This window comes from Macrobrachium nipponense, chromosome 6 (assembly GCF_015104395.2).
Source record: "Macrobrachium nipponense isolate FS-2020 chromosome 6, ASM1510439v2, whole genome shotgun sequence".
Lineage (NCBI taxonomy): Eukaryota > Metazoa > Arthropoda > Malacostraca > Decapoda > Palaemonidae > Macrobrachium > Macrobrachium nipponense.
This window is the reverse complement of record NC_061108.1, coordinates 42,887,179-42,903,773: the sequence shown is the minus strand read 5'-3', so window position 1 is coordinate 42,903,773 and position 16,595 is coordinate 42,887,179. Positions and strand designations below refer to the sequence as shown.

The window sequence follows — 16,595 nt, the reverse complement described above, 5'->3', positions numbered from 1 at the left end:
ACCCAATAGTAAACTTTTTTGGTTAATTTTTTATTATGATTACCATGTTCATACAGTATATGAACAATAAATGCTTCTGAAACAAACCATGGAGAGATAATTGGATTTTTTTTTAAAGAATCCTCGAGTTCTTCAAGATGCCTGATTTGTGACAGTCTAGGAGATTTTGTTCAAAACTGTTTGGAATACCACTCTGCCAAGATATTAAATGTTGGATTCTCTTTCACAAATGAGAATACAGTCTTCCAAAACTTAACCAGCATGCTCATTACAGGCACTCATCAGTTATTGGTGGACTCAGTTATTGGCGATCCGGTTTTATGGGGCTTGTTTAGCGCCATAAAATCGGCAATTTATTGCGCCATAAAGGGACGAGTTCCGGTTATTGGCGCCATATGGGGCCATAAGTCACTGAGTTTCGGTTAATGGCAGTTTTTGCTTATTGTTACACCCCCAGAAACAGAACCCCTGCCGATAACTGGGGACTGGCTGTATTGAAAAATGGATAAATTTGGAATAAGCAATTTTGAATAACTGAAGCAAAGCTGGAGACCCACAGGGAAGTTTACAGTCACAAGACTTAATAGAAGGAGTTAAATAGTACCTTTCAATTGGTGGTTCAGTGTGCAGATGCACAGACTGTCTCTCCTACCTTTTCTATTTCTTTAGTTCTCATGACTTCATTATGGGTACACCTTTGGAGACTTTGCCAAAATTTTGGCTAAATATAATCAATGGATTTGTTATAAACACAAAACATGCTCAAATCAGATGTTTCTAAATACTGTCTTACCAAATACTCTTACCCTCAAAAGAGAAGTTTGGACAAATTTCTTGGTAATCAGCCCTTACATATTATTTTTTGTTTCTTAAAACTAATACAGTATTTCTTTTGTTCACCATAACAATACAGTTAAAATCTGTATGTCATCCATATCATGCAATGAAAAAGGTTATTAAACATTACTTCTAAAGGATCCTAAATCGTTGTATAAGTAAACTTACCGTAACTGAGCAACATTATATCCGCCTGAGAAATCTTGTCTGCTGGGTTTAAAGAAGTAAGGACCATTCCTGTTTGTTCCGAAGAATGCACAGCCACCAACACACCCACATTTGCCAAAAACTTGAGCTGACACTTTAGTTAATTCTTGAGGCCAAAGGAACCATAAACGTTTGGTTTTCTCGTCATGAAGTTTCAAGAACCTTTAATATTGAATAAATTATGAAAATCTAACAAATACTAACTGAAAACAAAACTATGATAACACTAAAAAAATACCCTGTCAAAATAAATATGCATACACACCAAAAAGTTAATAAAAGTTTCCAAAACATAATATAGGGTTAATGGCAAAGCAGGTAAGTTGAGAGGAAAGGAATCAGAATCTTACCATCATTGAGGATAAGATGAAAATATTCAGGATAGCAAAGACAGGAAAGGGACAAAGTACAATCCCCCCGTGTTACGATAGTTCACTTTATGACACCAGTACTATTACAACTTTACAACAGTGATAGTGAGAATACTCATTTAGCAAAAACTACTTTCTCAATTTAGAATTTAAATTTTCTCTAAGACACATGACACTCGGTATAATATTCTCTTGCGAATGCTGGGCATCCAAAGAACAGCAACTTTTCTCTTCTAGTTTGCTGTGCAATGGCAAGAGTATATAATGTATAACTGATACTTTATATTGTATTATTTTGTTACTATTCTTTTTTTAATATCTATGTTGTGTTGTTGAGAAGCCACCATATCTATCAAAATGCTACTGCTACTGGTGAGAAGAGAAAGGCAATTTTTCTTGAGGAGAAAAATTATATTTCAATAATAGCCACCAAGGTCATCCTGAGATTCCAAGAACTCATTACTCTGTTCAGGACCTGACGAATCAGGCAGAATGGACCAAAGGTGTACACTTTGAGATTGTCCTAAGGATGCTGTAGAGCATCCTCCACCAGAGCGAGAGGATCCAGGACTACGAGAAGTAGACTTCCAGCTTCCTGTTGAAGCAATTGGCGAAGAGATTTAACATGGGTCTTCCCTATAGGTGAAACAGCCTGTCCACTACATCCTGATGCAGGGACCACTCCGTACCTAGGACTTGACTCTGACGACTTAAGTGCGTCAATCACCATATTCCTCCTGCTTGCAATGTACCTGGCCATGACCTCCGAGTTGTCGATCGCCCACTGGTACATCACCTTACCTTACAGACCTTACATCTTGTTCGGGTTGCCCCAGGTCCCTCAGTATGAGGCACCTCTAATGTCTACCAGAGAGTTGCTATTACATCTTCCGGTATATTTTGCATCTTCCAATCTTGGATGGTCTGGGATGCAGTTTAGATATTTGTCGAGCTTATTCTTAAACACATCTACGCTCACTCCTGTTATATTCCTCAGATGAGCTGGCAACGCACTGATGACGCTGCATTATCGATTGCTGGTGCGTAGTGATTAATGTCCTGTGTGCTTTCCTTATTTTTCCTGGTATAGTTTTGGGCACTATTAATCTACCTCTGCTTGCTCTTTCTGATATTTTTAGCTCCATGATGTTTTCAGCTATTCCTTCTATCTGTTTCCATGTCTGAATTATCATGTAGCATTCTCTTCTCCTTTCTAGACTATATAATTTTAAGGATTGTAGTCTTTCCCAGTAGTCAAGGTCTTTAACTTCTTCTATTCTAGCTGTAAAGGACCTTTGTACACTCTCTATTTGTGCAATATCCTTTAGATAGTGTGGGTACCATATCATATTGCAATATTCAAGTGGACTACGAACATATGTTTTATAAAGCATAATCATGTGTTCAGCTTTTCTTGTTTTAAAATGCCGTAACAACATTCCCATTTTTGCTTTACATTTTGCCAATAAAATTGCTATTTGATCATTGCATAACATGTTCCTATTCATCATCACACCAAGGTCTTTAACTGCTTCCTTATTTGTGATTGTCTCATTATTAGGTCCCCTATATGCATATAGCTTTCCTTCTCTGTCTCCATAGTTTATTGATTCAAATTTATCAGAGTTAAATACCATCCTATTTACCTCTGCCCAATCATATACTTTGTTAAGGTCTCTTTGTAGCGTGTTCCTATCTTCATCACAAGTTAGTTCTCTACTTATTCTTGTGTCATCGGCGAAACTACTCACTACCGAGTCCTTAACATTACTGTCTATGTCTGAAGCAGCTAACACTGTACCTTGTGGCACACCAGAAATTACCTTAGCTTCATCCGATTTCTCATCGTTTGCAATAACTATCTGTTTTCTGTTGTGTAAAAATTCTTTTAACCATCTTCCTACGTTATCCACTATATTATGTTTTTTAATTTTCTTTGCTAATATATTATGGTCTACCTTGTCAAAAGCTTTTGCAAAGTCTAGATAAACCACATCTGTTTCATTTCCACTTTTCATATTTTGTATATGTTTTCACGGTTGTCCTATTATTAAACAGATTATTTTTTATTAAATGTTTCATGATATTTTTCTTCATTACCCTTTCATACACTTTCATAATATGTGATTTTAGACTCACAGGCCTATAATTACTTGCCTCTAGTCTTGATCCACTTTTGAAAGTAGGGGTAATATATGCTAATTTGTGCTCATCATAAATCGTGCCTGTATCTGCACTTTGTCTTAATAATATTGCAAGTGGCGATAGAATGAACTACTTTCTTTAACAAAATAGCAGGAACTCCATCAGGCCCTGCTGCAGCTCCATTTTTAATTTCATTAATAGCCTGCACAATATCAGCTTCATTAATATCTATGTCAGCTAAATATTCACTATTTTGTCCCTTACCTCTATATCATTACAGGCGGTCCCCGGGTTACGACGGTTCCGGCTTACGACGTTCCGAGGTTACGACGCTTTTTCTGAAATATTCAATGGAAAAATCCGTCCTGGGTTACGACGCTTGTTCTGAGGTTACGACACTGACGCTTCCGACGCTCCGAGTTAAACGACGCTTTTAAAAAACTCATACTATGAATAAAAAATCCTTTATAGTTTAGCACAGTATATTAATAAAAATAAGTTTCTGGTTAGATTACAACAAAAATTTTGAGGTTATGATGATTTTCGACACTTTTTATGTCGTATTTTTCTATGTTTTTTAGTGACGCCTCATATGCGGAACTAGTTTCCGAGCGAATGAATACATACTAGCTTGCGGTGCGCAAAGTTTACATATAACAGTCCAAAAGCGCCAAATAATGAAAAAATCATTGCTTGTTTCCAGTAACTAAGAACCAAAACGAAGTTTCTGGTTATTTATTACAACGCAAATTTCCAAGTATCCAAAGAGAGACATTATCCAGTAATTTGATCAGAGAGAGAGAGAGAGAGAGAGAGAGAGAGAGAGAGAGAGAGAGAGAGAGAGAGAGAGAGAGAGAGAGATAGGCGTCTTCCGACGCTCCGAGTTAAGGACAGAGAAGTGTTCATTTCGTTAAACGGCCTCTGACTCATGCCAGTAAATGTTTTGTGTACTAATAATATAAGCTATTTAAAGATAACGTTACTTTAAATAGTCTATATGATACGTAAATAGTAATCAAACTGTTCTTGTAGCCCTCAAGATTTTGGCAAAATCGAAGTATCCAAAGAGAGACATTATCCAGTACATAATTTGATCAGAGAGAGAGAGAGAGAGAGAGAGAGAGAGAGAGAGAGAGAGAGAGAGAGAGAGAGAGAGAGAGAGAGAGAGAGACGCTTTGGCAACAATGGTCTCGGGGATTGACGTAACGTTTATTTTCTGAACAGATAGGACAGAGAAGTGTTCGTTTCATTAAACGGCCTCTGATTCATGGCAGGAAATGTTTTGTTGATACTAATATATAAGCCTATTTAAAGATACGTTTACTTTAATTAGTCTATATGATACGTAAATAGTAATCAGCTGTTATTGTAGCCCTCAAGATTGGCAAAATCACTCAGGTGTACATAAAACTTCAAGAATGTAGTGTCACCAGAGGATTACAATAGTTTTTACCTTCAAGAACCAGCATTCTTTTATGAAAATAACTCCAGGTTGTACATAAAACTACAGGAAACAACATGTAGTGTAACCAAAGGATTACAAGTAAGGTTTTTATAACTTTTATTAGTTTAAGACATATTACCAAGCGTCGTTCCGGTTTACGACGATTTTCGGCTTACGACGCGTCTCAAGAACGGAACCCCCGTCGTAACCCGGGGACTGCCTGTATCTTCATTATCTATTCTAGGGGTGAATTCTCTCTTATATTGTTCTGCCAATATGTTGCAAATTTCCTTTTTTTCATTCGTTAATCTCCCTCAATTCTTAGAGGGCCTATTTCTATTCTTCTTTTATTCATCTTTTTTGCGTATAAGTATAATAGTTTGGGGTTTTGCTTGATATTTATTAGGGTTTTTTCTTCCAAGTCACATTTTTCATTTTCTTTTGATTGTATAATTTTTTGTTCTGCATTTTTCCATCTTACTTTTTAGTTTTATAACTTTCCATGCATTTTTTCTTTTGCAAGACCTTTTTTCCACTTTCTGATTTTCTGGAACAAGATCCTTCTGTCTCATGGTATGCATGACTGATGTTTACTTTTCTTCTTCGGTATATATTTATCCACTATTTTCTCTAATATTTTAATTAATATCTCCGTATTTACCCTTATGTCATCACTTACAAAAATGTTATCCCAATCTTGTTTAATTCTTCATTTATTTTCTGACCATTTTATATTTTTACTGTAGAGGTTGTATTTTCCATATCCTTCCCACTTTTCCATTTCTTCGCACTTATCTCTGTTTTCACTTGCTTTGGAATGGACTGTTAATTCTATGACATTATGGTCTGAAATACTCGCATTAATAAACTATTATTTCTTTAACATAATTCATCTCGTTCACAAATACTAGGTCTAAAGTATTTCCTTTCTTGTTAGCAGGTGATTTATTTGTTGAATGTTGTATTCTAGTAGCATATCTAATAGCCTTTCGAATTGCCTCTTATCTTCTGCACTACTATTACTCTCTTTTTTTATATGTATAAGTACAACCATAATCTCCTATTCGTTCTTTTCCAGTCTACGAAAGGAAAGTTGAAGTCTCCAGATAGGAGATAGTCCAGTTCCTTGTGATTTCTACATATATCATCCAATTTTTCTATTATTAAGTCAAACTCTTTAGTATTAGGAGGTCTATATATTACTATGTTCATTATTTTTCAGATTCAAATTCTACCGCTATTAGTTCACATTCTGAGTTACTAAATTTCTCATATATTTTTCTTGTTTTTGTCTTTCCCATATATTGCAGTTCCCCCTTGATTCCTATTTTTTCTATTGATCTATAAGTTTGGAACCTTTTTATTTGATCATCATTCCCAGTCTCTTGGGAAATACCAGGTTTCACTTATATTCATATATCTATTTTCTTTTCAATTTGGGTTAGTTCTTCTAAGTACTCTATTTTTCTTTTTGAGTTACTCGTAACTAAACCCTGTGCATTAATCACTATGATGGTTTGCATGTTTTTCTCCTTCATTTAATAGGTTGGTAATAATAAGGATTTTCCCATGTCTCTTTCCTGTTCTGGTATGTTGTTCTTTTTTTCATTTCCGGAAATTCTGACATTAAAAAATCCAACTTTTCCATAATATTTTATCTTCCTTCATCATAATTATTCATTTTGTGCCTGAATCTGCATTTTTCTCCGTATCTGCAATATCCTCTTGCATAATAAATACAGTTATTATCTCTTGAGTAGAATCTTGGAGCTGAGGCTTTGAAATTTTTTGCTGACATCTCTGCATATCTCGTTGATGGCTTAGTTTTTTCTTTTACCTGATATTCTTTATTCCTCTTTATTTGTTTCTTTCTTATTTTGGATTTTATTACTTGATTAATTATTTATTTGATTATGTTTCATGGCTACAGGGTACATATATTTACATTTTTTGTCGAACTTACATCCTTTTCCTTCTTTTAGGTTTTTGCATATTTTTGGATGCAGATCTCTGCAATCATCCTCATAGCCATCTAGGTATGCACATTTACCATATATTTCATAGTGCGACATACCTTAGGATTTGTTGTAAGTAACATCTTTCTCCCAAATCGCAAATCCCTCTTTCGAAAGGTTGCAGACTTTGTCTTTTTTGTCTATTTTGTTTTTTCCTCTTTCCCATCAGTTGTGTAAATCTGGGGTAGAGCTCTTCGGGATTTTCTTTTGTGTTGTCATATCGTAATTTATTTCTTTGTAAGTATGCTGCTTTATTGCCTCATATGTAGTATCAATGAGTATCTCTGCATCCATACTTTTACCTTGTTCTTTGTTTTCCTTATTTTTTTCTGTCATTTCAGTTTTGTTTACTTCTCTTCCGTTTTCCTCTTCTTCTTCATCCTCAACTATTTGTACATTCAATCTTGACTTAATAACATTGTCTATCCATGATAGACATGTTGAGCAAAATATTCTGGGTAATCTTTTCCTCATATCTTGCCATTGCACCATCAGCCACCATTGTGGTATGAGGTACGAAAATGTTTGCATGCTAGCACATTTTCTGATTAGGTTTTGTGGATTAACTATGCTATACCACACCTTACAAAGTTTGCATGCTTTTGGCATTCTTTTTCCTAATGCATCAATTAGGATATTCACAATGTTAACCTTATTCATTTTCTTTGTCGGAATATGTTGGTTTATGAATATTTTCTTTATGAGTCTCTTTACCACTTAGATTTTATTTGGAACTTCTTCAATTATTTTCAAGATGTTTTCTGTTGATTTGTTCCAGTTTGAAGGATTATATCCTTCTAATATATCTATGAATGCTTTTGTATCTTTTGGTTAGGACTGTTGCTGATCTCATAGATGAGAAAATGCCCAGTCCCTTCCTGCTACCTCATCGTATTGTGAACCTGCCAAGCAAGCTAAATTTCGCCATTTTTTTCCACAGTTGGAACTTACTGCCATCTTGTTCTGATTTACAGTATTTCACTTGATAAATTAACTTAGTAGACGCTTTATCCTACTATTTTCACACTAATCTTATCACTGATAGTTCACGAACACTTCTAGATATTTCTCAAATTCTAGACGTAAGTTAAACTTGTGATATCTGTTGATTAATCTGACTGCGCGCGGGAACGTCTCACCAACCAAGATGGCAAGGAGTTGAGCTGGCAGCAGAAATGAGCTCTTCTGCAACGAACAATTCTCGGAACATGAATAGCAGACCTCTGGCTTCTGTCAAAGATAATAGGATACCCGACGGGGATGTCCTATGACAAATTGTTCAGCACAGATATGTTCTATATATCCTACTGTCAACTTGTGCATTGTCAAAGTACGTATTGCACTGTAGAAGGGGAGAAGTCCTTGAGCTTCCCAGGAAATGTGCATCTCCAACAAAAGAGATGCCCTATGAGGTGATCCCTTATGATGACATACGATTAGTATGCTACTCATCGGAGATGTCCTAAGATGATAGGACACAATACGAAGTTTTCATGTTACATATTTCTACAGATTCCAATACTAAGTTTAGTGGTTGGTTTAGATCAGTTCTTACTGAGCAGAATAATAGATTTTCTTTACAGTTCTGTCAACCTTCTGAGTCTCCAGCAAGTTATGGTGTCTATTCATACTGGTATTTCTAGTAAAATAAAGGTTCTAGTTCTATCTTGGGTTTTTTTTTTTTGATAGCATAGACACTGTCTGTCCTCAAAGGACTTACCATCTCTGGGCCCAGCAGGGCTCCATAAGACAGACCAACCAATTACAAAGAATTCTCTTACAATTGGTTTTTGCCAGAATGGTGCTTGATGACACAGTGAATATATAAAGGACTCGGAACAAATGGCTCTAACTCCTGTCCTACATACTGTAGGTGTTGGGGGGTGATCCATGGCCATCTCTCCCATAGCGCAAATCATATATTTTCTAATTCTACATACCAAGACCTTATAAAAACATCTGGGTAACACTTCCAGATCAGGTACGCTTTTTCTATAAATCCCATTTTCAACATATTGAAGCATCTTGAGCAGCAAATATACGAAAAGTACGATTTTGTTGATTATTTTATCAAAACTCACTCTTTTGCAAAAAATAATTACAGTGGACCCCCATGTTCGCAGGGGATGATTACCAGACCCACCCCCGCAAATAGAAAACCTGTGAATACTTGGAACTCCCTCTAAAAATGCTTATAACTGCCTATCTTGAAAATTCAAATATCAAATGAAAACAGATATAAACACTTTTAGTGAGTTTTTCTTGAGCTTTACCTAACTAAATAGGCAGTTTTAAGCATTTTAATGAGGGTTTCACCTATTTGCAGGGGTCTGGTACCTATCCCCCACAAAAACAAGGGGAACACTGTATTATTAATATAATTTCAGTCATCTTAAATATAACACTTTACCATAAAAAATATATACATACAGCCAATGAGAGAGAGAGAGAGAGAGAGAGAGAGAGAGAGAGAGAGAGAGAGAGAGAGAGAGAGAGAGAGCACTGAATCGCAACATCATAATCTGACCATCAAAAGTGAAATTATTATTTCTGTGACACAAAGAATAATAATGAAATGAGAGAGAGAGAGAGAGAGAGACAGGATAACTGCCAATACATATCTAACTGTCATTTACACCCCTGCCCTCCTATCTGGGAATTGCTATTTCTTTTATTAACCTTTGTTTTATTTGTTTGATATTTCGAACAAATCGTACTTCAAACAGCCTTCTGGAATGGATTAAGTTTGAAGTACGAGGTACTATATATATATATATATATAGATATAGATATATAGATATATATCTATACATATACAGTATATGTACATATATATACATATAATATATATGTACATTATATGTATATATAGATATATATATATACATATAGTATATATACTATATATATCTATATCTATATATATATATATATATATATCTATATACATATCGTATATCTGTTATATATATTATATCTAATATATATATCTATTTATATATATATATATATATATATATGTATATATATATTAGTTATAATTATATATATATATATACTATAATATATCTACATATATATAGATATATATATATATATATATAGTACATAGATATATAAAATATATATATATCATATTATATATAAAATATATATTATATATAAATATATATTCATATATAACTATCTATATATATATCACATATATTATATATATATATATATATATATATACATATATATCATATATATAGTGTATCTATATATCTATATATATATATATATCATATATAGTAATATATATATATATCTATATATATAGTATATATATATATATATATATAAGAATATATAATTTATATATATAAGATATATCTATATATATTAAATATATATATATATATATATATATATATATACATATATATATATATATTATATAATATATAATTATTAATATATATATTATTATATATATATAATTATACATATAATATTATATATATTATAGATATAATAATATATATATTAAAATATATATATTAATTATGATATTATAATATATATTATATATATATACTATATATAGATAATATATAATATAATATATGGATATATATTAAATTATATTTAAATTATATATATATATTATATATATATATATATATATACTATATATATACAGAGGTTACCTCGAGATACAAAATTAATCCATTCTGAGACGCCCTTCGTATCATGACTTTTTCATATCTTGAACCGCATTTTACATGTAAAATGGCTAATCCGTTCCAAGCCCTCCAAAAACACCCCAGTAAATTTCATAATAAAGCTAAATTGACTAATAAACAATGAAATACTACAACAATTTGGACCACACAATACCTAACTTAATATGTACTGCTAATATGTACTACATAGCATCTGTAAATAAAGTGTATTAGTGTACATGGTATACAAGAAATACTGTACGTACATACGTACGTATGTAGTAAAATGTGGAAACTTACCTTTCGAGTGAGGCTATCTCCAAAAGTGGCAACAGAGGAGGAGGACAAACAGCAGATACGTACACTTAACTTTATGAAACACACAAAAAAATGTCAGGAAAACATAAACTAAACTTTACGAACATTAACAAAACTGTAACACTTAACTTTACAATAAACTTAAAATTAATTTTTTTTGTCTTTTTCTGATTTTTACATTTTTTAAACCTTTTTATAGTTTATGTATTTTACAAAATTTCAATTTCTTCACTACCGAATGGATGCCAGTCCATTTACGGAATTTTTCGAACCACCCATGAGAAGCCTTGAACTCTGGGGTTGCCATCGATGTCCCCTCTCCTCTGTCATCTTTGGCTTGGGCAATCAAATTGCCGAAAATAGTGCTGGCCTTCTGGCAGATTGCCGTCTCTGTTATCGTATCGCCAGCGACTTCTTTGTCCTCAATCCATAGAAGAAGCAGCCTCTCCGTTTCATTATGCACATGGCTCCTCTTGTTGGACAAAATAGTGACGCCCTTGGAAGGTGTAGCTGCTTTGATGGCTTCCTTCTGCTTAAGGATGGTGCCTATTGTCGACGGATTTCCTTAGCGACCACACTCAACCGCAAGCCAGCCTCATACTTTTTTATTATCTCCATTTTTGTCTGCATAGAAAGCATTCTCTTCTTTCTGTGAACTTCAGCAACTTTCTTGGGACCCATGACTATACTGTACATAGTTAAGTTATGTAGTATACTAATTAAGTTCTCATACAACATGATAAAGTAGTACAATGAAATCACTAGCACGAATTTACGTTAACAAACAAAATCTTATATGTGAACAAACTAATTCCGCGTGTGTACGATAACGCTGGTGAGAAGCAATGGCTGAAGAAGAACGCCGCTACGTACGATGCATGATGGGATCATGGGAGAGATGCTGACCAATAGGAGAGGAGGATCTTATGGCGGTGACTAGCATCAGGAACCAATGGGGGAGCGGGAGGATGGTGGCGAGTCTACTCAGTTGGCGGCGTATCTTGAACAATTTTCGTATATAGAGCCACAAAAGTCTTCGTATTTGCTTTTATATCTCGAGGTACCACTGTGTGTGTGTGTGTGTATGTATATATATATATATATATATATATATATATATATATATATATACAGGCAGTCCCCGGTGGTATGACGGGGGTTCCGTTCTTAAGACGCGTCGTAACCTGAAAATCGTCGTAAGCCGGAACGCCGTTGTTGAAAACATGTCTACAGGGAAAATTTCACTAATTTGCAATTTTTCTTAGGGCCGTATCTCTAAAATTATCACTAATTTGACTTTTTTCATGTGGCAACACTGTGTATTCACAAATTACTGTATATTTTCATTAAAATACAAGAGAGAGAGATTGAGAGAGAGAGAGAGAGAGAGATTACATAAAACCATTAAATTTGTTGACCATTGTATGGTATTGTTACTTTCCCAGCTCCGAGTGTCACTGGAGTTATGAGGTAGGGAAATTGATACAGAAAAAGACGAAGGGAAGAATTTTCTTTTGAAATTAGTTATCGTATTATTACTACTTCTATTATTATTATTATTATTGATGATAATAAACACGTGCATCTACCATAAAAATTCTCTCATCTCAGTAAGAAAGAGGAATTATCCTTACAAGTGAAATGGAAAGGTCATTTTCATCTCTTTAAAATACAACCATTATGAATTTTATAATTACAGTTTTATTATTATTATTATTATTACTATTATTATTATTATTATTATTATTAAATAGCTGAAATTATCAATAAACATTTTACATACTAGTACCATAAAAAATTCTTTCATCTTGGTAAGAGAGAGAGAGAGAGAGAGAGAGAGAGAGAGAGAGAATGAGAGAGAGAGTTTATCTCTCTCTGTTCTCTCAAAAAATCTATAACGCTTCAGCAAAAGAGAGGGAGTTACCACTATGACACATTATCATCTTGTGGCAAAAGAGAGAGAGAGAGAGAGAGAGACGAGAGAGAGAGAGAGAGAGAGAGAGAGAGAGAGAGAGAGAGAGAGAGAGAGTTAACCTTAATTAAAAGTGACATGGATAGATTAGTATTGTATTTCTTTAAAATACTATCACATATGAATTTTGTAATTACAGTTATTATTATTATTATTATTATTATTATTATTTGAACGTATTAAAAACAAATAGTACAAGTACATAAAAATCTCGAGTCTCAGTAAATGAGAGAGAGAGAGAGAGAGAGAGAGAGATGAGAAGAGAGAGTAGAGAGAGAGAGAGAGAGAGAGAGAGGGAGAGAGAGAGGGGGGGAGAGGGGGGGGGGAAATTCAGGGGGGGTTAACACCTGATTGCAACACTGCAGCTCTTCCCCCTCCTGGCTGTCACAGAACTTGATATATCTTGACAGTTTTAGTACCTGGATCTCGAGAAAAAGGTTACTGAAAGAAGACTGGGAATTTCCTTCATTCTTCCATAATATTTTTAAAGATAAGCTAAAATCTTACTACTAATTGCACTATGGTATTTTCTTTAATGAATTGATATTATTGCTGTATAAATTAATATTAATATTTGAAAATAATAAATCATTTATTTATCATACAAAAAACATCACTTTGTAGTAGAGAAGAGAGAGAGAGAGAGAGAGAGGAGAGAGAGAGAGAGAGAGAGAGAGAGAGAGAGAGAGAGAGAATTATTATTTTTATCATGTTATATCACTTTTCACTTAAAAATACCCTCTTACGCCGAAGCCCTAAAAATAAAATCTCTCCTGTATGCCCGGCGCCGGTTTGGAGTGAGCGCCGCCGAAGCGGAAAAAAAATAATTTTTTCAAACAAAAATCACAGGCGCGCTTTAGTTTTGAAGATAAGAGGTTCATTTTTGGCTCATTTTTTTTCATTGCCTGAAGTTTAGTATGCAATCATCAGAAATGAAAAATAATATCATTATCATATGTAAATAATGCGATATATGGTAGCGAAAAAAAAAATTCATAGATAATTGTATTCAAATCACGCTGTGCAAAAAACGGTCAAAGCTAACGAGTTACTTTTTTTTTTCGTGTATTGTACACTAAATTGCAATTCTTTTGATATATAATACATAGTAAAACAATAAAGCAACACCGGAAAAAATATTATCACAAAATGATGTACGAATTCGTAACGCGCGGACGTAAAAAAATGTTATTTTCAAAAATCACCGTAATTCTAAATATTGTTCTAGAGACTTCCAATTTGTTTCAAAATTAAGACAAATGATTGAATATTACGATACTGTAAGAGTTTTAGATTAGAATTTCAGATTTCGACCATTTCGGAAGAGTTAAATTTGACCGAATGTCGAAATTTTTATATATATATTTCTTTATATGCACATATTTCAGAGATGGAAAAAGCTACAACCTTCATTTTAATTATTGTATTTTTCATGAATTTGCGCACATTTTGAAATATGAAACTCCTAAAAAGGTATTATGAAAAGGAGCAAATATTAGGATAATGCGATGTACGTATTTCGGAGACTTGCGGCCGCAAATCGGCGCGCGGAGTGAAGGTAAATATATTTTTCAAAAATTCACCATAAATCACAATATTGTTATAGAGACTTCAAATTTGTTTCCAAAATGAAGAAAAAATGACGGAATATTACTAGGCCGTAAGAGTTTTAGCTTACAATTGCGTTTTTCAACTATTTCGGTAGAGTCAAATTTGACAGAACGTGGTTTTTTTTTCTATTTATCATGATTTATATGCAAATATTTCGCAAAAAGAGAAAAGCTACAACTTCAATCATTTTTTAGTTGTATTCTACATGAAATTGCGCACATTTTTCATATATAAAACTTTATGTAACAGCTAATTCTTTTAAATGGTGCAAACATTTCGACAATCGCACAAAAAATTCTGATTTTTTCGGAAGAAGAGTTACCCCCGCGCGAACGTAAGGAAAATGTTTTTTTTTTTTTTCTCATAAATTCACCATAAATCGAAATAGTGCTAGAGACTTCCAAGACGTTGCAAAATGAAGGTAAATGATTGAATATTACTAGAATATAAGAGTTTTAGCTTACAATTGCGTTTTTCAACTATTTCGGTTAGAGTCAAAGTTGACTGAAGGTTGAAATTTTTGCACTTATTATTTATATGAAAATATTTCAAAACTGATAAAAGCTACAATCATGAGTATTTTTTTGTTGTATTGTGCATGAAATTGCGCACATTTCCATATATAAAACTTTATGTAACGGCAAATTTAAAAAGGGTGCAAAACATTACGACATCGCACAAAAAAATTTATCGGAAGAGTTATCGCACGAACGTAAGGAAAAGTGTTTTCATAAATTCACCATAAATCGAAAATATTGTGCTAGAGACCTCCAATTTGATGTAAAATGAAGGCAAATAAATTGAATATTACTATAATATAAGAATTTTAGCCATACAATTGCATTTTTTCGACCCATTTCTGTAGAGTCAAAGTTGACTGAAGGTTGAAATTTTTGCACTTATCATTATTTATATGAAAATATTTCAAAACTGATAAAAAGCTACAATCATGAGTATTTTTTTGTTGTATTGTACATGAAATTGCGCATATTTTCATATATAATACTTCATGTAAAGGATATTTAAAATGGTGCAAAAATTATGTCAAAGTGACAAAATAATTTCAGAGAGTGTCAACTGATACTTTTTAGTGTGATAAGAAAGAAATTCGCACTTGCGCGCCTGCGTAGCGATTGTAAACAAAACAACGCCTTGATCCGTGAACTCCCAGCATCCCCAAGGCGCGTGATACAAAATTTTTCGGCTGGTAGGCCTATAAGTATTTTTTTCCGCGAATTTTTAAAAAAAACTTTTTTGAGCAGACGTATAATACGTCCAATCGGCATACTGGAGACATTTTGACTCGACGTTTAATACGTCCAATCGGCGTAAGAGGAGTTAAACTTACTAATACAGTATCAATCAAAATTAATATTTGAAAATTAGTAAATCCTTTTTGTATTATAAAAATGTATTTAGTCATAAAAATAAACATCAAAATACACTAATTAGTGATTATTTTCGTCGGAAAATACAGAGAGAGAGAGAGAGAGAAGACCAGAGAGAGAAGAGAGAGCAGAGAGAGAGAGAGAGAGAGAGAAACTATGGTTTTTATATCCAAGTCTAAGTAGAGTATAAATGGATTCTTTAAGTGAAATAATGTTTCAATGATATTTTCCTGTTTTGTATTAAAGGATATGTATACTGTTTGAGAATGCATTCCTTATCCTTGACTATGGTTACCATACAGTTTAATAGCATAAATTAATATATGCGCCCTCCGCTCAGAAACTAGTTCTGCGTATGAGGTATCGTTAAAAGGCATAAAAAACTGTCGTAACCTTGGAATTTGCGTTGTAATCTAACCAGAAACTTAGTTTTGTTAATTATGTATACTGGAAACAAGCAATGATTTTTTCATTATTTGCGCTTTTGGACTGTTATAAACTGCGCATCCCAAGCTAGTGTATTCATTCACTCGGAAACTAGTTCCGGATATGAGGCGTCACTAAAAAAATTTAAAAAATA

At 33.3% G+C, this 16,595-nt stretch overlaps 1 protein-coding gene across 1 annotated transcript in view; it reads right to left on the bottom strand.

Moving 5' to 3' along the window:
* The window catches only part of LOC135216294 (bridge-like lipid transfer protein family member 1), a 661,298-nt gene that overhangs the window by 626,503 nt on the left and 18,200 nt on the right, over nt 1–16,595 (bottom strand). Inside the window, exon 2 of the mRNA XM_064251460.1 lies at nt 1,006–1,206. Within this exon, the coding sequence (XP_064107530.1) occupies nt 1,006–1,206 (201 nt within the window). The remainder of the gene's footprint in view (nt 1–1,005; nt 1,207–16,595) is intronic.